Here is a 24531-nt window from a genome sequence, read left to right as displayed (position 1 = left end):
AGGAGAAATTTTTGATGAACTATGCAGCTTTCCTCGCAAGAAGTATGTATGGACATATTTAAAGAAAAGCGGTGCACAAAAAGACGGAGACAAAGAAGAGAACCACACACAGCGCTGCTGCGCTGTGTGTGGCTCTCTTCTTTGTCTCCGTCTTTTTGTGCGCCGCTTTTCTTTAAATATGAATATACACCAACTCGTCCAACTTTCTATTCTGTTACAAAAAGTATGTATGGACTTCCTCAACTTCATGTGATATATGGACATTGGAAAATCTTACTCTTTCGAGCAGTTGTATTGTAGAAAATGTTGGATACAAACATACGAAAGGCTTTAAAAAATGCGCCGAGTGGGAATTCGGGACTGCACTGTGTGTACTTTGGTAAGTTTGACAGCATTGCCTGCAGGGTATAAAATGGAGTATGCATGTGCTATTGACCACCACCTACCAGCCATTTCAAAAGAAATTACATTGTTCAAACTATGAGTTTTGTGTTTGTTCATTTGCTAATTAAGCAGTGTAATGGGTAGCAGGCATCTCATGTACTGTTTTAATGGCATTACTGAACATTATTTTCAGTTGGCAATACTGAGCCTGTCTAAACTTTTTAGATCATCTCAATATTTTTGGGCTGATCGAGGTAGTCTAGTTGATGCTGCATCTGTAGGACTTTAGATGGGCACTGGAAAGCTTAACATTGCCTTCGTTCACTGAAAAGGATGCATAGGTGCGCGGCAGCCAGAAGCAATTATGAGCAGCTCCGTTTAATTGGCAATTTCGTTCAGGCGAGCTTCGTTTTCTGAGATACTGGTTAGCACTAGAACCAGTTGTGCTAACATTGTGCTTGTTCTGCAACATGCTTTGCTGCCTAAAACAAATGGATAAACATTAGAAAGTACAAATACAGTCATACGTGAACACGGAATAATTGCAGCTTTTTGCTGGGCTTGTGCAAATATTCGAGCACTTCGAATATTCATACAAACATTACAGCATTCTAATTCACTTCGATTCGAATTTAAATTATTGGAAATTTCGAAGTATTCAAAATGAACGAATAGGTGTATATTAATCTGCATGTAAACACCCCCCCCCCCCCTTGTAAAGGTGGTTTCACTGCAATGGATGAGTGCTATGCCGTGAACGTACCTTTCCAGGAAAAATCCGCACTGCCACGAAGCTCGTTTCAAGGTTAAATGAACATTTTACCTTCACATCGATTCATCATTTTTAAAATTTAAAAGCTTGTTAAACCAGCTTATATGCTCCAAGTGTAGTAAATTTTAGAACGTAACATATTTTACTGGTTATCACTTGCATTCTACCAAAAGCCAAATCCTGCTGCTATTCAAGGTTGCTTCCACTTCCTTTGAACCAAAAAGAATGACATTTGCACATGCCTTGTTACTATTTAAAAGAAACATTGTGCAGGTTGGTTGGGTCACGACTAATATGGTCATTATTCTTTGTACAGTAAAAGCTCTTTCATTTGGATTTCACAGGACCTGAAAAAATGTCCGAATTAACCGAATGCCAAATTAAGGAATGAACAGGAAAAACAACATTTAAATCAAGTTGGAGAAGCATACCTTTATTTGGTGAAATATTTTGTAATGGTCGTCTGCGTTTTCGCACAGATTCCCGGCTGACGTTACAATTTTTCTTAACTCTTCCAAATGGCCAACAGCACGCAAACTGTTGGAAGTGCTCAGGCAAACATCCTTTAATATCAAAAGTGCCTCCGAGACTTCCCGTGAGGTGCGATGAGGTCGCGGCTCCATCTTCTCGCATGACTCTTCGTCAGAATCGTGGTCTTCGTCAGAATCGTGGTCTTCCTGGGCATCCGTGACATCATGAATAATTTCTTGATCGGTCAGGAGACCAGTCGTGGCGACACAATCATCAATTGCGATGTAGTCCTGAAGGGTCACATCTGTGGGAAGGACAGCATCGAAGGTCGGGCAGTCATCGTCGGTGGACTCGGCTGACACCTCGTCGATGCCATCGTCGGCTACTGCCGCATGCTCGGGCCTCACAAAACCGCTATGCCGAAAACAGTTGGCGATGGCTTGCGGAGGAGTGTTCTTCCCTTGTGTTGCCAACACGACAACGCAAGGGAAAATGGCGTCAGAGGCGCAGTGGAGCGAAGAAAGAAGACGCCGACGTTCGTTGACCCTGCGATGGCCCCCACTAGTTGATGACATTGGAATGCCACTCGGGTTTCGGTTTCACTCCAGTGGTGCCAGCGCTTCTTTACCATACTTTTGTGTAGCAGTAGCCGTCAGCATTTGTCCGAATTAAGTGGTGCGGAGCTGAATTCTGACGAATTAAGGAAGGTTTGGTCCCATAGATTAACATGCACTTTGGCCGGAACCAACAGTGCCGTCTGAATTATCCGAATTTCCGAATTAACGGGTGTGAAATTAACGAGCTTTTACTGTAATATGTGATATATACTATTTGAATTCGATTCAAAATTATTCGACCAAAATCACTATTCGCTTCGAATTCGCTTCGAACCTAAAATTTACTATTCGCCCAAGCCTCCGTTTTGCACCTTAGTATATGCAGCAGTTGCTCTTCTTGAACTTCATGTGCTGCTGAAAGAAGAACACAAAACTTGTTATGACCTTGTTTGCTCAAAATCGGATGAATAAAAAAAAAAAGGTAGCGCCTTGAAAAGGCAAAAGTGTACAGCATTACACGGCATATTCTTGTTTGAAGAACTGGTGCAGAAAGTGCTGGTCACCAATGCCATATATTTTCAGATATGATCTGCTCAAAATATACAGAAAATTTTGAGCTGAGGTTTGGGGCATAGGTTATACTGGTATTTTGGCTTCACGGTAATGTAAGAAAGGTGGCTTCATGGCAATATGCTAGGAGCCTTTTTTCTACACTTTTATTTTTCCACTGTTTTTGATGGGAGTGTGGATGACATGCAAGAAAAGACACTACCCGCAGTGGCTACCTTGTGGAAACTTGGCACTGACCAGTGGTTCCCTGTGCAGGTTCGTGACCAGGAGAACGTGCGTCTCAACAAGTGGCGCAAGATGCTCGAGAGTTGGGACAAGTACTACCCCAACGAGAAGGCAAGTCCTTTATGCATTTACCTAAGACGACTTGAAGGCAGAAGCCATCTTTTTTTTCTTCCCAGTTGATCGTACCTCCCTGAAATGGAATGACACGTATGGCATCATTTGTAGAGAGAAGAGGGAGCGATTTCTAGCTGACTACAAGAATTAGCTGTAAATTCCTGGCCGTGTTCTGCACTATAATGTTTGGCTTGCATGTTCTCGGGAGCATCGACCACCGATCAAGAGCATTTTCTGACTATGCTGAAAAAGTCTTGCAGCGCCCCTTTAAACCATACTGCACACATCTAAAGGCACGTACTTGCTATTGTTCCCAGATTGCAGAATCCCTATGCAAGCAGTGTAAGCTCTAACGAAGACAAGGGACCTTGTTGAAACGTGGACTCTAGCCCAAAATGTGTACAGTGCTCGTGAATTGAAATAGGATAATTTAGGGCTAAGTAATGTGCATGTTTTCATTTCTACCTTCTTCAGTTTGGGTCATATCGGTGTAATTTCCATTCACACACGTAGGTCAGAGCCAACACTATCTTTTACAGACCAGATTCGTTGCGACATGACGTGATTATCTCAAGCAATTGCACATACAAGTTGTTATACTAAAAAATTTGATGTCGCATTTGAATCCGTGAGTACTGTACAGTGCTCAGTGATTCTAATGTGGTGGTCAGCTGCGTTTGAATTAAAGCCACCTGTGAGTGCCAGGTGAGGATCAAATGCTGTAACAGTGCAGGATGCTCACTTTCATTGTATAGTTACTGTAACAAGCCAGCCGAGTGCCGCCAGTGCTCACCATTGGCACATAAAAAAGCCATGCAGTTCAGTTGTGGCCTTTGAGTCCATAACAGCAGGGAGAGCATACAAGGCCGTAGGGTCAAATCATGTATACAATGCAAAAAAAAAGCCAAGACAACAATTACATGGACGAGAAGAGTTGCTATATACAGTAAAATCTCGGCGATACAAATCTCAAGGGGCAGCAAAAATATATGTATCACCCGAAATTTCGTATCATAAAAAAAAACTAGCAAAATTCGTTGTCAAACCAAAACATTTATTTAGATATACACACAACACATGTGTTTCTGTGGAAATAACTCTCGTATGTCATTTTTGGACCCACACGAATGGACCAATAAGGCACGGTGCAGCTGGCTGCCGCGAACATGCGCATCAAAGCTTTGTGTGAGGTCAACCAAAAACTAAGTCCACTTCATCACAGTCATGAGCGAAGAACGACAGGAACGCCGAAACGCTTCGTGCCTTTTTACGACTTTATTGCTTTTAATCTACCGCTGCGTTAGCCGCGTACCATCACAGCGCGTAGTCACTATCAATGATTGTATCGATAGCAACTGTGATTCAGTGTGCTGTGGCTGTGGCAAATAGTACTGTTTTCAATCCGTGCGCACTGGCCACTCACATGCCTTCAAAAATACATTGGTCGTTGCTATCCACGATCGCGTCTTCCACAGTTTTGTCTGCTGCGGTTTCGGCAAGCAGCATTGCTCTGACTCGGTGAGCGTTAAATGTGCATGTATTTTTGGATTTTCTTCATTGCCATACACGGTTGCATTGATAGTGACTGCGGTTTTGACCACAGTGATTGTGGCAAGCGGTAACCACAGCGCTAACTGTGCATTGGCCGCACACGTACACCCGCAGCTTCTGGAGCACGCTGCTTTCGGCAGTCACTCGACGTTTTCGGTACCAAAGTTCATATCGCCCATCGCGACACAGAAAATTGTTCGGAACATCTGAATTTTGGCCTGTTGGACACAATGGAATTCAGCCAGGAAATTTCACAAGTTAGTATCAGACCGAAATTCATATCAGCTGGGTTCATATTGTTACGTGAAGTTCTACTGTACAAGGAATAAGGAAAACTAACAGCAATTACAGTCGGAGGATGCGTGTTAATGCGGTTAGGCTACTGAAATGCAAGGTCTGTCCTACTGAATACAAGCAAAAACGGTTTGACCAATGTGAGTGCAGTGTTGCCTACTAACTGGCCTCTTTTCTACTAACTTCTCACTGTTGTGTGCATTGCCTTCTTCCCCTCACTTTCTCTGCTTGCTTCTCTAAACACAAATGGCTGATCATCCTGCTCCAGGAGCGAACCAAGAGCACCAAGTACACCACTAAGGTACGGCTGCACCCTGTCTGCTCTTGCATTCGCTTGTGTGTACCTTTCCAGAAGTACTAGTCGAGTGCAATTAAGAGCATGGGCTAAGAAAGAGGCTACTAAGCTGGTGAGCTGATGCTATCGATGGGACCTACCTGCTTACCACATTGTAACTTAATTAGAACTGACAGACGCCAAGGAAAGGATAGGGGATGTTGCTTGTAGTCATGAAGACGTGAAAGTAATGTAGATGCGTTGTACAGTTGAACACGGATATATCGAACTCGAAGGGGATCGCGAATTAGTTCGATATGTGAAAAATTCGATATAAAAATATACAGGTCCCGAGACCTTACCTGTGGCGGACGATCACCTACAATCGGTGCATTCAAGAATGACAACTAATTCCGCACACCCGATGCAACAGAATGTTTTATTTGCGTGAAAAAAATCGCTTATCTTGGCCTGCTTCTTTGTCTTCGAAATGCAGTTGAAGACGCTGGCCTCGATCTTAGCGAGGCTGTCCAGGTGCGACAGCCCGGTTCCCTCCATGTCGCCGCAACAACGGCGAATCAAGCCGAACGCTGCCGCCACTTCAGCGGCGGAGTACGCGCGTGCAGCCGCCACCTCGACCGGACGATCTTCGTCGACACTTGAGCTGTCGGCCTGGGCATCCTGGGTCGCTGCGACCGCAGCTACAATGTCCTCGTCAGCGAGGCTCGCAACAGCCTGAACATTGCAGTCCACTTCCACGAAATCGTCCGCAGACACTTCGGGTGGTATGGCAGCCATGAAGAGAGACAACTCGCGAAACGCGTCGTCTGTGCGCTCGTCGTCGCAGTCTTCACCGGTTTTCGCAAGTTCCGCCATCACGAAGCCTGCCTTTCCGGAAGCAGTTGGCCACAGTGTCCGTCTTCACGTCTTGCCAGGCGCCCGTCATCATTTGAATGGCACCAAGCAGGTCAACCTTCAGCTCGGCGCCCATGCATAGAGTGGCTGTTCAAGAACCAGGCAGAGAGTGCCTGCTCTACTTTCCCGTGGGCAGGAGCACGCAGACGACAGGCTCCCGACGTTCGCTGCTCTGCCGCCTTTGCCTAGATATCTGCCTCGTTCTTCAACAAGGTGCTCAGCGTGCTTCGTGGTATCCCGATGTCGTCCGCCACCGCCGAACTTTTTTCGCCCGTCTCAACACGCTGTATGGCTTTCAACTTCGTCGTAAAGTCAAGGTTCTTGCGCTTCTTGACGCTGGCCATTGCTACACGAGAAGTCGAAAATTCAAGCAGTCCGCAGCGCCTTTGCACAGCTCGCACAGCACGTACGCAAAGGAGGAACGCGGTGGTATGCGACAACTACGGAAGTGGACTCCACCAACAAAGCGTTCGCGATCTGTCGCGATGGCTACCCGGGCGCCCGGGCTACTGCGAGGGCAGCAGCGATGTACGAAAGGCGCGAGCTGTGATTGGCTGAGCAAATACGAAAGGCTTGGGCTGTGGTTGTCAGATCAAAACTCACAAAACACCAACAAAAAAAAAGAGAGAAAAGGCGAAAGGAGGAAGCCACCGGATCCTTCGTTCCTGTTCTCCGAGCCGACGGTAATGCAGAGAAAGCATGAGAAAGAGAGAGGAAAAAAAAGAGAGAAAAAAAAGCCGTTCCGCAAGTTGGAGGTGCCCAAGAGGAGTACAGTCTGAGCCCTCTTGCCCTCACGTTTTTCGAGCATATCAGGTGTCGGTGGAGGCATGTTGCCGCGAAGGTCACGGGGCGCAGCAAGTGCCGACGCGCGCCTTCCAGCTCGCGCGGTGTTCGATATATCTGATGGCGGGTAAAAATACCGTTCGATATAAACGGGCGAATTTCTATACTTTTACAGAGGATTTTCAAGGGGATAATTTAAGAGTTCTATATATAGTGGAAAATTCTATGTATGTGGGTTCGATATATCCACGTTCGACTGTAAATGTGAAGAAAGTAAAGTGGACGAAAAGACATCACAATTGCATCATAATTACTACAAGTGACATCCCCTATACTTTCCTTGGCTTTCCTGTCTGTTAGTTCTAATTAATGTTGAGTCTAGCAAAGATAAACAAGCCCTTAAAATTTCCCTTCTTTCGTTCATACATCGTATCTTGTCATATAAAACAACAAACGGCTCTCTCCTGCTAGAGTGCAACCACGAAACCTGTATTGGCTTGTGTTTTTTCACCTCAACTCGATACACGATAGTGACTGTCGTATTGATACTACTAACTGGAAAAATTTTCTTTCAAACCCTCGGCTACACTAGAATGTCAAGGACACGGCACTGCCTATCGCCTCGCAGATTAAATTGTGCTACGGGCCCTTTTTATTTATAGCTGGTGTGCTATTTTGGGGCAAATGTTCAGTGCCGAGAGGGAGGTCAAAATGGGGCCGAATGGAAGAAATGGCCGAATGGAAAGTTCACACAAGAAAGAATCTGGAATTCTCATCGCATTGCTGTCATTCCTACTGTCTTGCTCCCCATTTTCGATGCTCTTGTTAATAATAAGCCATAGAGTTACATCTGTACCGAGAAAGAAAAGAGCCATTGCCATTCCGTAGCCACGTTTAGATCGGGTCGTGTCTGTTGCTACTCTTTCTTGAAGACATCAACACAAGCAAGTGGACAGCTTGGAAGTACAAGTAGACAAGCACAGGTGGTTGGGATAAGTAATAGATGTCCCGGTGGGTAAAAGGAAATGCAGGGAAGAGATGGGGACACCACAGTTGATGTTGCAAGGTAAATCTGAGACTGAGTGCTGGCTTCTGGTATGGGGGCACAGGAATAGCTCTGGGCAACCATTTGCCACCCCACCAGTTTTGAGGGAATGCCATTAGCAGTTATCGTTATCATTAAGGCCTAATACGTGTGACTTGAGTTTTTCGTGTGCATTTCCAAATGTCAATTTTTTCGTTTGAGGCGAAGTCGAAGCAAATGGTAATTAGTATTAAATGATTTCGAAGTGAATTCAAATTGTAGCAGGACCTGAATGGTAGTAGTACACAAGTTATAAGTGATAAAATATGTTACGCTTTAAAACTTGCAATACCTAGTCTGTATAAACCTGTACTATAAGAAACTTGAAACTTAAAAAAAAAACTCTTGGGGTTTGGGTAATATGCACACGTAAGCTTGAGGTGTGGCTTCACGGTGGTGTGTATTTTTTCTGAGTAGGTGGTTTCGTGGCTTAGCAGCCCCACGCTGCTGTGCAACCACCTTTTCAGTCGGGTTACGTGCTGTGAAATACGTCTACTCATTTGTTTCGAATACTTTGAAATTTTGGAAATTTTTGGTTCGTGTTAAAGCGCAAATACTCTGATATTCGTGTGAATATTTGAACCGCTCGACTATTCACACGGGCCTAGTACAAAGGCAGTTACTGGAAGCTCTGTGTTTCCGTGCTGTGGCTCATGCGTGGCTGCTCGTTGTTTCTGCAGTTGCGGCGACGGGTCTTTAAGGGTATACCCAATGCAGTTCGAGCGGAAGTGTGGCTTCGGCTACTCGACGTGGCTCGCATCAAGGCTGAGCAGGAGGGCAAGTACTTGGTAAGAAAACTGCATCCACTGGGCTTCTCGTGGTCTGTGCATTGTGTACTGAGTTTAGGTGCACTGCAGCTGGTCAGAATTATTCCAGGGGCACTCTCTATGGTGTTTCTCGTACCAAACACTGTATTGGCACTTGAAATTCCAGAATTTAATTGTATTTTTTATTTGCATGGCTGCCCGAGACACAGTGTATTTGACAATATGCCAATTTCATTTTCCTGTGCTGCCCTGTGCCGTTTTGGTAGGGTTTTGGTAGGGGCCGGGGCAACCGGTATCACCAGGTGCATAGCCTCAGAGATCAAGAGGCGTTTTGCAACTTCTCCGCTAGGGCAAGGGCGCATGCACCGTGTTGTCGTGAAAAATATGGATTTTTAATTTGATTTTGCAGGAACTGACAAAATCAACCTAATTGTCGGTAAATCAAATTAAAAAAAAAATAAAGTTGAGCTGTTTCATTTGGCAGCATCCGACTGCTCCCCATATCGGCTGTGAAACCAGTTTTTGTGGCTTCATATTTCCATGAAACCATAAATGACTGCCTGTGTGTTTCTTCACACTCACAGTGCATAAACAACGCAGTAGAGCTTTCTATTTTTATTAAATATTTTCTTTTATCCAGTGGTTCTTGCTGTTTGTCATGCATGAGTGTTAATTTCTTCTATTTTTTCCCTTACATTTGCTCGGTTCTGTAATATGCATGTTTCTTTACTTTGTGTCAATTTCTTGGTCCTTGTATGCATCAGTGTTATTGTGTTTTGCATTGTACACGCTATGCCTCTCGGGGACCGGTGTGGTCTTTCTAAATAAATAAATAAACAAATATTAGAAAATAATGTGCACCCAAGTCCTGCATACACTAGGCTGGAGCACTTGGTTGGTTTTAAGATGCACCAAAATCTAGCTGATACTGGGAACACTAAAGGGTAGTGCGTTGTAACCACCAAGTATAAGCTTCTATCTCCTGACGTGTGCGGCTGCTGCCGACGAAGAAATAAATGCGATGCTGCAGTAAATGTTGCCTAAAGTATCCTTTACAAAGCCTTTAATTTTACCAACATGTGGAAGAAATGCCGGCACTCTCACGTGACTGTGCAAAAGCGCACTGCGGCAGTGCCAAGGAACTTTTCAAAACTGTGACACAGAGCAGTCGCACTACTTTCACCGACGCATGTGTGCACATCTGTACTGTGACCTGGTGCCATTGCACTGCAACACCACAACTGCTGCTGTATGGAGCTTACCCTCCTTAGTTGTGTGCAGCACATCGTGTGCCAAGCTCATACCATCACTGCCATGGAAGTGTCCTTTGCACGTGCTCTGCTTGTGACAGTGTGGCAAGTGTCTTGTTCAGTCAGTGCAGGTGACAAGCTGTTTTTGCTTCTGCAGGTGGCACGCAAGAAAGCAGTAGCAAACGGTGGTGTAACATGCTTGTCACTTGTTGAAACGTGCAGTACACTTGCAGGAATGCCAACACGAAATTGAAAAATTTCGGGGGGCGTTTGAACCCCCAACCCCTCCGCTGGCTGCGCCCCTGGTGGCCACCATCATGCCTTCAGAGATTCCTTATGCTTATCCCTAAAGGCATCACCACACTCGCACTGGTCTCTGAATCATTAGTTGACCTGCCTGTGCACTTTCTGAAAATATGGAATACCTCTTGTGGGGCATTACGAAGTAAATCAGCATACCACAATAATCTGGAATGAAAACTGCATACAATAGAACAGGAATGGATGTTTGGTGTCCATTTGACCAAAAGTTTTAACATTAAGCGAAATCCTGGCTTGACACACTTGTCAACATGCAATAACCTTTGTACAAATGGACTCGGAATATCTATCACTGCATGCACTTCTCATTACAGATTACGGTGTTATGCTGATTTACTTTTTATGGTCTCTGTTTAGGAATTATTCCACATTTGAAATCGGCACACAAATATGCACAAATTCGGCAAGTTTTGTGAAAATCGATCAAGAATTTAAAAGCATTTTAACAGCAGTGTGCCCTTCTAAACGGGAGCAAAAGTGGCTTTTAAATTCAGTAAAACTGTGGTTAACAGGGAACAACATTATTGTCGACAATGTCGTAACTTATTTCGCAGTTGTTGCAGCAGGAACCTTAAAATACGCGAAAGAAAAGTACTCCGATTGAATGTTCCCACCGCTCACTGATCCGAAGTGCGAGACCACTGTTTGTTTATGTACCCAAGTCTCAAGTAAGTATATATGAAACGCTGAAAGTTCTGCAGCTGGATTACAATATCTGCCATAACGACAAACAGCCAAGCACAATGTGAACAAGCGTCTCGTATCTTCAACCATGGCCGCCGTGATTAACTCGGTCCCTATGCTGTTGCCGTAACTAATCGCAGAGGCTACGCTTTAACAGTGCTGCTGTTGCACATGACGCGGCATATCGAAGATGACGTCACCGCATTTGCTCAGCACCTCAAGAAGCCCTGCAACCGCAGGCACTGTCTTTTGCCAGAAAATGCTGTTTGCATTCACTTTTGAGAACTCTTGCATTGGTTTTCGAATTCAGCAAGGATCAGACTGAATACCCACTCCAATCTTTTTTTTTTTAAGTGCTTCAGCTTCCTTTTAACTTTTAACCTTTAGTACATTTAAAACAGCTACATATCAGTGATGTTTTTACTGTGGCCTGAAGTGAATTAGTGGAGGTTTACATTGTTAGTCTGCAGGTTTTACAAACTAGCCTGCATTGACACCCTTGTTCAGTATATTGTTAGTCTACCTGCACTGCAAAATGAAAAAAATGTGCGAAACTTGAGTATGAACAATCCAGCAATTTGGCCAGAGGCATCACGTGTGCTCCTTTTTTTTAATGCTACGTTTGGCACGCTGCCTGTGTCCACAATTGCAGGAGATGCGGGAGCGTGCACGTCTGTGGTCCCCAGACATCCGACAGATTGACCTGGACGTCAACAGGACGTACCGAAACCACATCATGTTCCGGGAGCGCTACAGTGTCAAGTGAGTGCTTAAAAGCGTGCGAAAGGACTGCAAATGCTGCAAAGTAGAACAAACTTGTCGTCTTCTAGCAAACTGCACAGCAGACGGGACACAAAGAAGGAACGAAAGAGACAGACGAGTGCAGCTTTCTCGCCCAGTTTTTGCCCAACTCGCCCAGCTTTCGACGCTTGTTACCAGTGATGTGATAGCTGCGCCAATTGCGCCAAACTGCGCCAAGACGTGAAAGCTGCTACATCCTGCTACATGTCCGTTGTTTTGCGCCAAAACTGCGCCAAACTATAAGCACACTAGCGGAAAAATGTGCGCAGCGCGCCGGCGGCGGCAACACGCGACACTCCAAAGCTGCCGCGCGGCAAAATTTTCGTGCCGCGAGAGGAATGTGTTCGTGCCAGGGGCGTAGCCAAGGGGAGGGTTGGGGGCGTTCAAACCCCCCCCCCCCCCCCCGAAATTTTTCAGTTTTGCTTGTGTATATATACACGCACACATACAAACGCACGCACGAACATACATAAAGTATGGTTGAACCCCCCCCGAAAAAAATTTCTGGCTACGCCCCTGGTTCGTGCATCATTTTTCTCGGCACGCTGCCCGGCGCTTTTTGGGGACATAACCATAACCGACATAACCCTCTCCAGACTGCTGCAAATTGGCGTGACCCCCCAAAAATGCACCTCGGAAGGAGCGGCTCACCGCGAGCTGGTGTGACCGCACCGCCGCAGCAACATAGAAGTAAAATTTCAGTTGTTAGTACAGCGACGTCCACGCCTGTCTTATTTTTGCACCCTTTTTTAAGTTCCGCTACTCGAACGAGTGTTATACCCCTGTCACACGGACAACCTTAACCGTGGTTAAGCTGACCACGGTTAGGGGTAGCTACACAGCAGAAATAACAGCATGGTTTTGCAGCGATAAAGTGACATGCTACACAAGAGGCACATTGAGGCCACGAAGACGCATCGGAATTCAGCAGGTGTACTGAAAACTCCAAAGATCTGCATATCAGACGTATTTGGACATGACAAAAATTGCAACCCAATCCGATCCAGGCTCTTTGAGAACCCAAGTAAACCAATTTAGGAGATACGAGAAACAGCGCAACACACGGGACAGTGAAAGAGACGGACCAAGCGCTGTCCCGTGTGTCGCGCTGTTTCTCGTATCGTTGAACATGTACCAACCGGCCCAAATACGCACCTTATTGCAATTTAGGAGGCGTTGATGTAAACGTAACCAGCTGATACGAATTCGTGAAATTTCCCAGCCGAATTCCACTGTGTCGAATGCGCCGAAATTTGGATGTTCCGAACTCTTTTCCGCGTCGCGGCGGGTGATGCGAACTTTGGTACCGAATCCGTCGAGCGACGGCCAAGAGCAGAATGCTGTTAGCTTCGGGAGTACGCGCGCGGCCAGTGCGCACACTGTCAGAACTGTGGTTATCGTTTGCCATAACCGCTGTGGGCGAAACCACAGTCGCTCTTGACACTATCATGTATGGCGACAACGAAACTACTGACGGGACTCCGAAAGTGCACGTGTGTCCAACGCCCCCAGTCCAAGTGGCGCTGCTTCCCGCAAACGCCGCGGACAAAACAGCGGCAGATGCGATTATAGATAGCAATACAGGCAACGCAGAACGTAGTTTTGAAGGCACGTGCGCAGCCAGCGCAGGCGGATTGAAAACGGAACTACCGTTTGCTGCAACCGTCGCGCACGAAACCACGGTCGCTATCAACACGATCATCGATAGCGACTACGAGCTCCGAAGGTACGCGGCTAACGCAGCGGTAGATTAAAGGCTATATAGTCGTAGAAAAAGGCACGAAGCAGTGGTGTAGCCAGGAGGGGCGCACACCGACCCCCCCCCCCCCCGCCCAGACAAAAATTTCTGCCTACGCTCCTGGCACAAAGCCTTTCGGCTTTCGTGTCGATCTTCGCTTGTTACTATGGTTGAGCGGACTTCACTTAGTTTTCAGTTGGCCTCATGCAAAGCTTTGACGTGCGCTTTCGCTGCAGCCAGCTGTGCCATCCCTTGTTTGTCCATTCACATGTGTCCCAGAAAGGCATACGCATGTTCTTTTGACAGAAGTTAATGTTTTGTGCGTATATCGTGGTTTGAAAACAGTTCTTTCTAGTCTTTTGATGATACCAAATTTTGGGCAATATGAATATTGTCGTTCCCCCTTCAGATTCGTATCACCGAAATTCTGCTGTAGTTGGGAAACCCTACCTGCATTGTTAGTTTGGCCACTCTAAGCCATTAGAAGACCGCAACGCCAATGGCAGCCTGCATTGACACCCTTGTCCAATGTTTACGCTTATGGGGCTGTTAGGTGAACCAATGGTGTTATGCAAACAGCCATTATTGGACAGAACTTTTTATTTCAGAACAGTTCCTCCTTATTTGACTGTTTTGCTTGACACGGTTCATTTTTCCCCTTGGCAGTGAGCTTTTAGCTGATCCAAAAGCTGTTTTCCCTGCTCCCAAACGCGTTTTTGGTTGCTCCAAAAGCCCTTTTACCTGCTCGAAAACGCACTTTTTGCTGCTCCAAAAACCTGCTCCAAAACAGCTTCAGTCAATCACATCACTGTTGTTACACAAACTTGTCATGTTGCATTCTTTAGAAAGCTAGCAGTGTGTTAATGCTAACATAATCAATACAACAAATGTCAGTTTAGCATAGGGCTGGGTAAAGATACTTGGAAATTGTATTGCTGTATTATACAAGATAGTCGGGCAAGAAGTATTTGAGTTACAGATACAGGATGCTACCGGAATTATTGTATGCAATACTGTCACGTGGTTGTGACGTTGACGAAGGCAGCAGTCGGCGTGTTTGAGACTAAACTTTTTATTTGGGCAGACCTGTGCTCGGAAAATGAAAAGACAAGGTACAAGCAATTCACGCTGTACACTGATAGCGGCGAACAAAGCTTTGGCCGTCGGTAATCCGATCTGCGCTTAGGCGCGGCGGCATTTATTAATGTGGCATCGAACATTCGAGTTTTATTGCTGGTGGCTGCGTTGTTCTAGAATATACTCAACTGTTCGCATTTGTGCGCTCAAGCCTATCAGAAGATTCTAAAATAATCTGGAAGCTTCCCAGACATTCGGGCGCGGTTTGTGAAAGGCAGTGGCTATAAGTGTGACAAACCGGTTACATAGAAATACAAAAGGGAGCGCACGTGGCAGTGCGATGCTTTTAAGACTCATTGATACATTTGCAAATTTGTTATTACTACAGATTGATAGAATGCTGCTTGCATAAAAATGCAAACTTGGTAAAGGGAAGCACAATAGGCCCAAACTTTTACGTTTGTAAAATGCACAAAAATGTTTGCTTTAAAACTTATTAACGGTGACCGACCTTGTTTAATTGAATGAAATGCTTGTTAGTTTCTGAAAAGTTCAGTCTCGCTTGCTTGAAGTATATTAGTTTCATTCTGAAACAACCTATTGAGGTTGCTTTGGCTACTTAAAATGACAGCTCTTTATACCCTGCGCTGTCAGCGGTTTTTGCTTGTCAGTTGAACTTGTGGGAGTCGCTGCTCTGCTTGCCAGCCAGCTAGAGAGTTATCATTTAATTACAAGAACGTCACTAAGAAGCCTCTGCACGATGGCGTAGTTGCCACTGTCGTCGCTTCAGATCCTTCTTATACACCTTGCCTGTCCTACAAATATCCCCTGTTTGCAGTGTCGCGGGTGATGACTAGTGTAGTACAGGTATTGTTGGCTGTCTGTTGGTTTTCTGTAGAGCGTCGTCTTTAATTTTCCAGTTTCAATAGATACTGTCACGTCTAGGAAGTTAATTTCAATGGAAGAATGCGGCACGGTAGACTTACCGTAAAAACCCGCATATAGCTCGGACCCGCATATAGTCCGGGGTGTAATTCGGGGATAGCAAACGTGAGAAAAAAAGTTTTCACCCGAATATAGTCCGAGGAAAATGGAAAAAATGCATTTATTGACATTTCATTCATCGTCGTCGTCGGACGCACTCTCTTCCGAAGCTCCCTTGTCGGAAATGTTCTCCCACAGCACATCATCCTCAGTGCCATCAAGCGCGTTGGAGATGGAGCACTTTTTGAAGGCGCGGCAAACGAGCGCCTCTGGAATGCAGGCCCAAGCCTCGACTATCCACGAGCAGAGCATCGCTGGCGAGGCCCGTTTCAGCCGTCCGGCAGGGGTCACTTCTGGTTCTCTGGACCTCATCCACTCCACGTACAGGCGCTTGACATGGTCCTTAAATGGCTTATTAAGGCACACATCAAGCGGCTGCAGCTGTGATGTCATCCCTCCCGGGATGACGACGAGCTCGGTGCGGGAGTCGCGCAGCAGTCGCTTTACGGAGTCGGCCAGGTGACACCGAAACGCGTCGAGCACAAGCATCGAAGGGAGCCCCAGCAGTGCTCCGGGCCGTCGACACCACACGGACTTTATCCAGTCAAGGACTAACGATTCGTCCATCCACCCCTTGTCCTGGCAGCGGACGACGACATTTTTCGGGAACTTCTCCCCCTTCGGCAGCGTCTTTCGTTTGAACACCACGTAGGGTGGCAGCTTGCGACCGTCAGCCGTGCAGGATAACATTACAGTCACCCGCGTTTTTTCGTTTCCAGTCGACCGCACGATAACTTGCCTGGAGCCTTTTTGATGCACCGTCAGCGCCGAGGGCATATCCAGGTAGACCGGCGTCTGATCCGCGTTGCCGATCTGGCCCAGCTGAAAGGGGACTGCCTTTCGCAACGCAATTATGTACCTTTGAAAAGCCACGAGGTGCTCTTCGTAGCTCTCTGGTAGCTTCTGGGAGATCGACGTACGCCGACGTAGGGAGAACCCAGCGCGGCGCATGAAGCGAGACACCCAATGCTTGCTCGCTTTGAAATCCTCCGGCTGAATGCCTTTGTCTCGAGCGATCTCCCTTGCCTTCGCTTGTAGCAGCTCGATGTTGACAGCGAGATGTGCAGCTCGCTGCTCCCGCACAAAGTCTGTGAGTTCTCGTTCCACGTCAGGAAATGCTCCATTTTTTGGTCCGCGGAAACTTTTTCGCTGGCCGCTGCATGCAAAGAGGGCTTCCTTCTGCTTCCGCCAACCGCGAATGCTCCGCTCGTTGACTCCGAACTGCCGCTCCGCGGCACAGTTGCCGATGGTTTCGGCAGCAGCGATAACTTTTCTTTTAAAAGCAGCAGAGTACTGCCTGCGCGGTCCTGACATGGCGTAAAATCACAGGAGCAAAATCGAGGCCGTCGTTATGGGCACCAAGTTGAAGCAAAGGCCACTGACCAACTGACCAGTTAAGACTAACGCCGCTAACACTACCTAGCGCAGAAGCGCGCAGACAGCTGATGATGATGATAGCACCGCGCTATGCCGAAACCGAAACTGAATTTGGGCCGAAAATTCTTGGGACCCGTATATAGTACGGGGCCGAAATTTCGCACCCTAAAATCTAGAAAAAAACCCCGGGCTATACGCGGGTTTTTACGGTAATACTTGAGTGAAACTTGTTAAAATGGCCAATGAATGTGTTTAGGGCACTTATGCCATGTTCCCATATAATAAATACGTCGTCTGTGTAGCAGAGATAGGTGCAAAGCTTTAACGGAGATGATTTCAAAAGCTCTAAGTGCCCCATAAAAACGTTGGCAATTAGTTGGCGTGTGCACATGCACACGATAAGATAGGCAGTTGCAGTCTCGAAGACTACAAGTGCACTTGTCCAAATGTTGGCTCCAGCAACAGCCCGTGTTCCAAGGATTTTTTATAGTGGCACAAAGTATAGCAGGAGACCACTGCTGTTCACACTATTGGCACTTATAGCTCTGCTCATCTAGTGATTAGTAAGAGTAAGAAAAAAAAGACCTAGGGAGGCCTAGAAAAAGGAAAACGAATATATTTAAGTAAAACAGAAAGGAGCTTCTGTATCGAACAGTCACAGTGAATGTGTACAGGAATGCAATACAGGCGGCACCCTTAATAGCCATGACATTTAAGCACGAAGTATTCTGAGCTTACCTGTTAAGGTCAGGCAATAGAAAATTCAGTGCATATGGAAAATTGCATAAAGCAACTTGTGGTGACGCTCATGAGAAAAATGCAGTATTTCGCTATGCTTCTTGAATCCCCTTCCTTTAGGATGTTTCCTTATCATTTTTATTATTATGAAAACTCAACTTTGCTGAGTCACTATGTCGTAAGTAGAATTTTTATTACTGTATAGTCCAGGCACACCCAGATTAGTGTGTACTTCTCCTGAACATCGAATTGAAGAGGAATGTAAATGTGCAACTATAGTAGGAATGACAACAGACAGTTAAATTAGTATTGTGTTAGAAAAGACATATTGCAGTAAACAGGTGGGAAAAAAAATACTATACAGACACCACGGTTATGTACAGAATGCAAAAGAGGGGGTAAACAATCAAATTATGATTTAAGAAGCTCTTTCAGTAAAGATCGTACACCAGGACATCTTCTGTTTGGTAAATCTAGCATTGGTACCGGTGCAGTAGTTGTTAAAATCTCATTTGTATGTAAGTCATCATCTATCAACTTGGGGAAACTTGGTTACAGGTCAGACCACTTATAACACATAGGGCTGTGCGAATATCAAAATTTTCGAATACGAATCGAATACCGAATAATTAAGAGAGGTAATTTTTTCCCACCAGTAATCTTTTATTTTACTACATATTTATGTTGAAAATAGTACACTTTTATGCTATCAGCACAAAATCTGTTAAATTCACCAGAGCAGAGAAAGACAAGGTCGAAATCATTATTAGGAAGGGAGTCAAGGCGGCTCTCGGGCTTCCCCCAAACACACCAACGAACAAAATCTTAAGTTTAGGGGTGTCCAACACTTTAGACGAGCTCATTGAAGCGGCGACAGTATCGCAATATCAGAGACTGCTGCGCACTCAGACTGGTAGACGGATCCTGGAGCGGCTGGGGTTTGAGCCCCAGGCGTGTTCCAAGCAGACAGGCAAAGTCCCACCGCGAGTCAGGGACAGGCTAAGAATACTCCCGTTGCCCAGGAATATGCACCCGGTGCATCACGAGAGCAGGCGAAAGGACAGAGCTGAGGCGTTGCAGAAAAGCCTGAAAGGCAGGCAAGATGTGATTTACACGGACGCGGCCGAATACAAGCAAGGCAAAGTATACGTAGCCGTAATTACACGCGAAAACGGAGGCCCTGCCTCGTGCTGCAGCGTCAGACATTTAGGAGCAACAGAGGCGGAAGAAGTCGCCATTGCGCTGGCTTTGACTCAAAAGAATGTGAGAGTTATTGTTAGTGATTCACAATCTGCAATCAGAAATTTTGATGCGGGCAGGATCTCTGCCACAGCTGTACACATATTAGCCGTCGGACAGCTCCCGGCGGAGCAGGTTTCACTAATCTGGACACCGGCTCATCAGGGTTTGCGAGGGAACGAGAAGGCGCACGCGCTGGCCCGAGGTCTCACTTTCCGGGATTCCAGCGCTGTCTCGACAACATCCCCAAGCGAGGAACCCCTACAGACCACTGACGAACTGAGCACTTATAACGAAATCCTTAACCATTATAAGCTGGGGCGTAAGACTTACCCGAGAGCGCATAAGAACCTTTCAAAAAGTGAGGAAGTTATGTGGAGAAAGTTACAAACAGGGGTATTTCCAAACCCGCAATTGTTGAGCAAGTGGCATCCCTCGGTGTATAGCCGTCGGTGTAGGCATTGCGATGGTAGAGCGGACTTAGTCCACATGGTTTGGAGCTGTCCTAACTTTGATGAGCCAGACAGATGCAGAGAGTCCTGGGAGTCCTTGCTACTCAACGAAGAGGAAAATGCTCAACGGCAAGTCATCGGTCTCGCCCTAACCGCCGCCACGTCCCAAGGGATCCCGGTCGACGGTTAGGGAGGATGAGTGTGGGTTTAGGCTGACGCCTCTACCCCGTTTGACGGGTGCCAATAAAGTTACTTCTCTCTCTCTCTGCACAAAAGAACATCTGTGCTTGCCAGGAAGTGCATGACTGTGCTATATTTAGTCGAGCTTGTGACTTAATGGCTTAGGTTCGATTCGCATGTTGAACAAACTTTTTTTCTTTCCGTTTCTTTATGTGGCAGCACTGTATTACAAAAAAAAAAAAAAAAGCTCTTGCACCCGCCTTGGTGGCTTAGTGGCTGTGGCGTGATACAGTACTAGTGAGTAAGAGGACGCTGGGTTGATTTCTGCCCGGCTGCATTATGAAGGGGTGAAATGTAACAACAACCAATAAATAACCCCAGCTGGTCACAAATGATCAGCATTCCCCCACTGTCATCATCATGTCAGGGTTTCGGGAGTTTTGGCACAAGAGCCCCCCCCCACCCCGAACTTATTGTTTTTTTTTGTTTTTTTTTCTTATATATATATATATATATATATATATATATATATATATATATATATATATATATTTTCTCCCCTGTTATCACCAGTCGACAGTCCAAGACAAACGGGAGTATCTGGCGTCTTTCTGCCACACAACGCTCATCATCTGGGTTGCTCGCCTTTCCTTTCTCGAAAATTGCACGCTGGCTATTTCCTATCACAAACGCTATGTCAAGCTGATAGCCGCACGTCATTTATGACCGGGAAGTACCGGGCGCACGGCGATAACGCAAGGAAAGCCCACGAGATAGGTGACGTTTTTGTTGGGTGGCAAAAAGACGCCCCAAATACACCTTTTTTGTCGGAGTTTACGGAGCCACAACTCCTGTTCAAAATGCAGTGTCGGCGGCGAGCGCGTTATTTTGCCACTTCGAGGACGCCTTCGTGCACTCGTTGCTGCTGGCAGTAAACTGATGCTGGCGAAGCAGTGAGGTTGGCGAGATCGCACGAACGATACGCCCGGGCGTGATGCGCTTTTGATGGATTCTAAAGGCACGCTGAGGCGAATGCAGCGCAACTACACCTTGTACATAGTTTTCATTGATGCCACCGTGGTCGCCATCTTGGAGTACTAGCTGGTTGAGATGCTGCATGGAACTCTTACTCGAATGCGTGGAGAAACAAACGGTAGCATCAAATTAGTGCCGGTGCCCCCTCGCATTCCATTGTGTTCCCCCTTGGCGCAGCTGTCGAACAGAAGAAAGCGGGGACCAAACGACTGTGTGTCCTCCCCCGCACTGACACTCTATAATGAGATAAAAAGTAGGGATGGGCGAATATAGTAAATTTGAGGTTCGAAGCGAATCCGAAGCGAATAGTGATTTGGTCGAATAATTTCGAATCGAATAGTTCGAATAGTACTCACCACATATTATTAAGAAAAACTGAGCATTTTCTTCATGACCCTTGCACAATATTTTTAAGGATTGGAACTAGGCATGAGTGAATGTCACTTCTTTGGTTTGAAATGAAGTGGAAGAAACCTTGAAGGGGGGGGGGGGGGGGTATCAAAATTTGAATAGCAGTAGGGTGCGAGTTATAAGTGGTACAATACGTTAAAAGGTAAAAATTACTGTACTTAGCGCATATAAGCCCATATAACACGCTGTTAATATTTAAAAAATATGTGCACTTAACCTTGAAGTGTGGCTTCGCGGCAGTGCAGATTTCCCCTGGCAGGGTGGTTTCACGGTACAGCAACCCGACGCTGCAGTGAAACCAGCTTTGCAGGGGGTTATGCGCGGTCAAACATACTTATATTCGTTCATTTCGAATACTTCGAAATTTCGAATAATATAAATTCGTATCGAACCGAATTCGAATACTTTAATATTCGTTCGAATATTCGAAACGTCCGAATATTCGCCCATCCCTAATAAAAAGTCATGGTGGCCATCTTGTTGAGGTACCCAGCACAGAGAACCTGTCTGTGACGTCATGTGAAACTTAGAATAACAGAGAGCTGAGCTTGTTGGTAAGTATTCATTCTAAAAAGACAGGGCGTGCAAACACGGACACAAGAAAGAAGTCAGGACACCACAAACGCCGTTTGTGGTGTCCTGACTTCTTTCTTGTGTCCGTGTTTGCACGCCCTGTCTTTTTAGTCATGTGAAAACTATGTATATTCTTTGCCTGACGTGCGCCGCAGCTAGCTAGAAAGAAATATATGGGATGACGCCACAGTAGAAGTTTCTGAAAGTGCCCACTACGTCGAATTATTTCGAAACTATGCCAAGTATAGTGGCTGACATCGCTACACAGCAGACGGATGACTCGTGCAGCTTTTGTCGATGCTTGCGCGTACGTTTGTGCGGCGATCAGTTAGCGGAAACCATTGCAGCTACATATGGGACGTGGTTCCTCTGTGGCATAGAGCCGAGCGTCCCTAGTTAGTTGTGTGCAGCGTGTCGCTTGCTAAGCTCACCCAGATAAGTGCAGAGACGTTTGCTGTAACGTACGTGTGCGTTTGCCAGTACGCAGCAAGATTTCTCTGTGCTCGGAAAGCACTGGACCGAGCAAAAGTGCGGCGAGTACGTTCTCAGGCCGATGCGGCGACGGCGAGCTGCTTTCATTTCTGCAAGTGACACACACTTAATTAAGCGGTCCTGCACAAAAGCACGGCAGTGAACGGCCTGTTTGGGTTGTCACCTGTTCTTAAAAGCGCGCAGTACACTTATATCAGCGGCAACAGCTGATGTAAGCTGCTGACGAATTGCCAAGCAGGCAGTTCATGATTTAGCTTCCTTAAGATGCTTGTCGTTTATAGGCTTGTCGCCGAGAAGTGCCGCGGTGCGTTTGTTGGTAGCCGTCGTCATGCCCCCGTGTATTTCCGATGCTTATCCATGTAGGCATCACTGCACTCGCGCCAAAGTCGTAGCACAGTAAAAGGTTGTTCATTTGGAATTCACGGGACCGGAAAAAATGTCCGAATTAACCGAATTAGAAACCATCTTCAGCGCTAGCAGACAAGGACGAAGGAGAGACGACACCACAATGCGCTAACTTCAACACTTTTATTTCCAGGAAACAGCAATCTATTTATCCATGCACAGTGCGCCACCTCATTCTACACTCTAGCCAACCAGAAAGGCCCTCTCCCTATCCAATAGATCAATAGACGGTGCGCTCACACACGTGTCACTATTGCGAGAGATAGCTTGGGCTTCAATAATCTCCCGCACGTCTTTATCTTTGTGCTTCGCCGGAACAGTGCATGAAGCATATAATGGTGCGCAACCGCACTCCAAACAATGCACAGACAAATGACCGTAATTATTCTTGTTAGTAACGTTTAACCTATGCTCGCGAAGTCGGTCGTTAAGGCATCTTCCCGTCTGACCTATGTACTTATTTCCACAGGTCAACGGGAGCTCGTATACTACCTCTTGTACACAGTCCACGAGGGGATCGCGATGGTTTTTGGAACATCCTACAGCGGGCTTACGATGCGGGTCTGTTAGTCGACATATCCTGCCCAGTTTTTCGGGCGCAGAAAACACTACTTTAATGTCCACACGATTAGCCATTTTCTTCAGGTTATGCGCCGTTCTGTGCAGATAGGGCACTACTGCCACTCTGCTCTTACTCTTCGCCTGTGCGTCCGGGCGGTTAACGTCCAAGCGGCATCTTTTAAGCAGACTCTCGGCACCAGACACCTGTACCGACTCCGGAAAACCTGCTGCCGATAACCTCACCGATTGATTCACTAGACTCTCATGAACCTTATGGTGGCAGGAGAGTCTTAAGGTTCATGAGAGTCTAGTGAATCAATCGGTGAGGTTATCGGCAGCAGGTTTTCCGGAGTCGGTACAGGTGTCTGTTGCCGAGAGTCTTCTTAAAAGATGCCGCTTGGACGTTAACCGCCCGGACACACAGGCGAAGAGTAAGAGCAGAGTGGCAGTAGTGCCCTATCTGCACAGAACGGCGCATAACCTGAAGAAAATGGCTAATCGTGTGGACATTAAAGTAGTGTTTTCTGCGCCCGAAAAACTGGGCAGGATATGTCGACTAACAGACCCGCATCGTAAGCCCGCTGTAGGATGTTCCAAAAACCATCGCGATCCCCTCGTGGACTGTGTACAAGAGGTAGTATACGAGCTCCCGTTGACCTGTGGAAATAAGTACATAGGTCAGACGGGAAGATGCCTTAACGACCAACTTCGCAAGCATAGGTTAAACGTTACTAACAAGAATAATTACGGTCATTTGTCTGTGCATTGTTTGGAGTGCGGTTGCGCACCATTATATGCTTCATGCACTGTTCTGGCGAAGCACAAAGATAAAGACGTGCGGGAGATTATTGAAGCCCAAGCTATCTCTCGCAATAGTGACACGTGTGTGAGCGCACCGTCTATTGATCTATTGGATAGGGAGAGGGCCTTTCTGGTTGGCTAGAGTGTAGAATGAGGTGGCGCACTGTGCATGGATAAATAGATTGCTGTTTCCTGGAAATAAAAGTGTTGAAGTTAGCGCATTGTGGTGTCGTCTCTCCTTCGTCCTTGTCTGCTAGCGCTGAAGATGGTTTCTAATTCAGTATACCAACAAGCCCAAAAGATGGCAATCCGAATGAACCGAATGCCGAATTAACGAATGAACAGGAAAAACATTAAAATCAAGTTGTAGAAGCATCCCTTTATTTGCTGAAGTATTTTGTAATGGTCGTCTGCGTTTTCACGCAGATTCCGGCTGACATCACAATTTTTCTTAACTCTTCCAAATGGCCAACAGCACGCAAACTGTCGGAAGTGCTCAGGCAAACGTCCTCTAATATCAAAAAGCTCCTCTGAGTCTTCCCGTGAGGTGCGATGAGGTCGCGACATCATTAATAATTTCTTGATCGGCCA

At 46.3% G+C, this 24531-nt stretch overlaps 1 protein-coding gene across 2 annotated transcripts in view; it reads left to right on the top strand.

Annotated features, from left to right (window-relative positions):
• Nucleotides 1-24531, top strand: part of LOC119402461 (USP6 N-terminal-like protein) — a 234042-nt gene that overhangs the window by 81639 nt on the left and 127872 nt on the right. For both annotated transcript variants that reach the window (XM_037669618.2, XM_049418653.1), the window contains exons 5-7: nt 3010-3090; nt 8675-8782; nt 11669-11778. In XM_037669618.2, coding sequence (XP_037525546.1) covers nt 3010-3090; nt 8675-8782; nt 11669-11778 — 299 coding nt within the window. The remainder of the gene's footprint in view (nt 1-3009; nt 3091-8674; nt 8783-11668; nt 11779-24531) is intronic.

Source organism: Rhipicephalus sanguineus, chromosome 8 (assembly GCF_013339695.2).
Source record: "Rhipicephalus sanguineus isolate Rsan-2018 chromosome 8, BIME_Rsan_1.4, whole genome shotgun sequence".
Lineage (NCBI taxonomy): Eukaryota > Metazoa > Arthropoda > Arachnida > Ixodida > Ixodidae > Rhipicephalus > Rhipicephalus sanguineus.
Note: the sequence above shows the minus strand (reverse complement) of the source record. Positions and strands in the feature narration are given on the sequence as shown.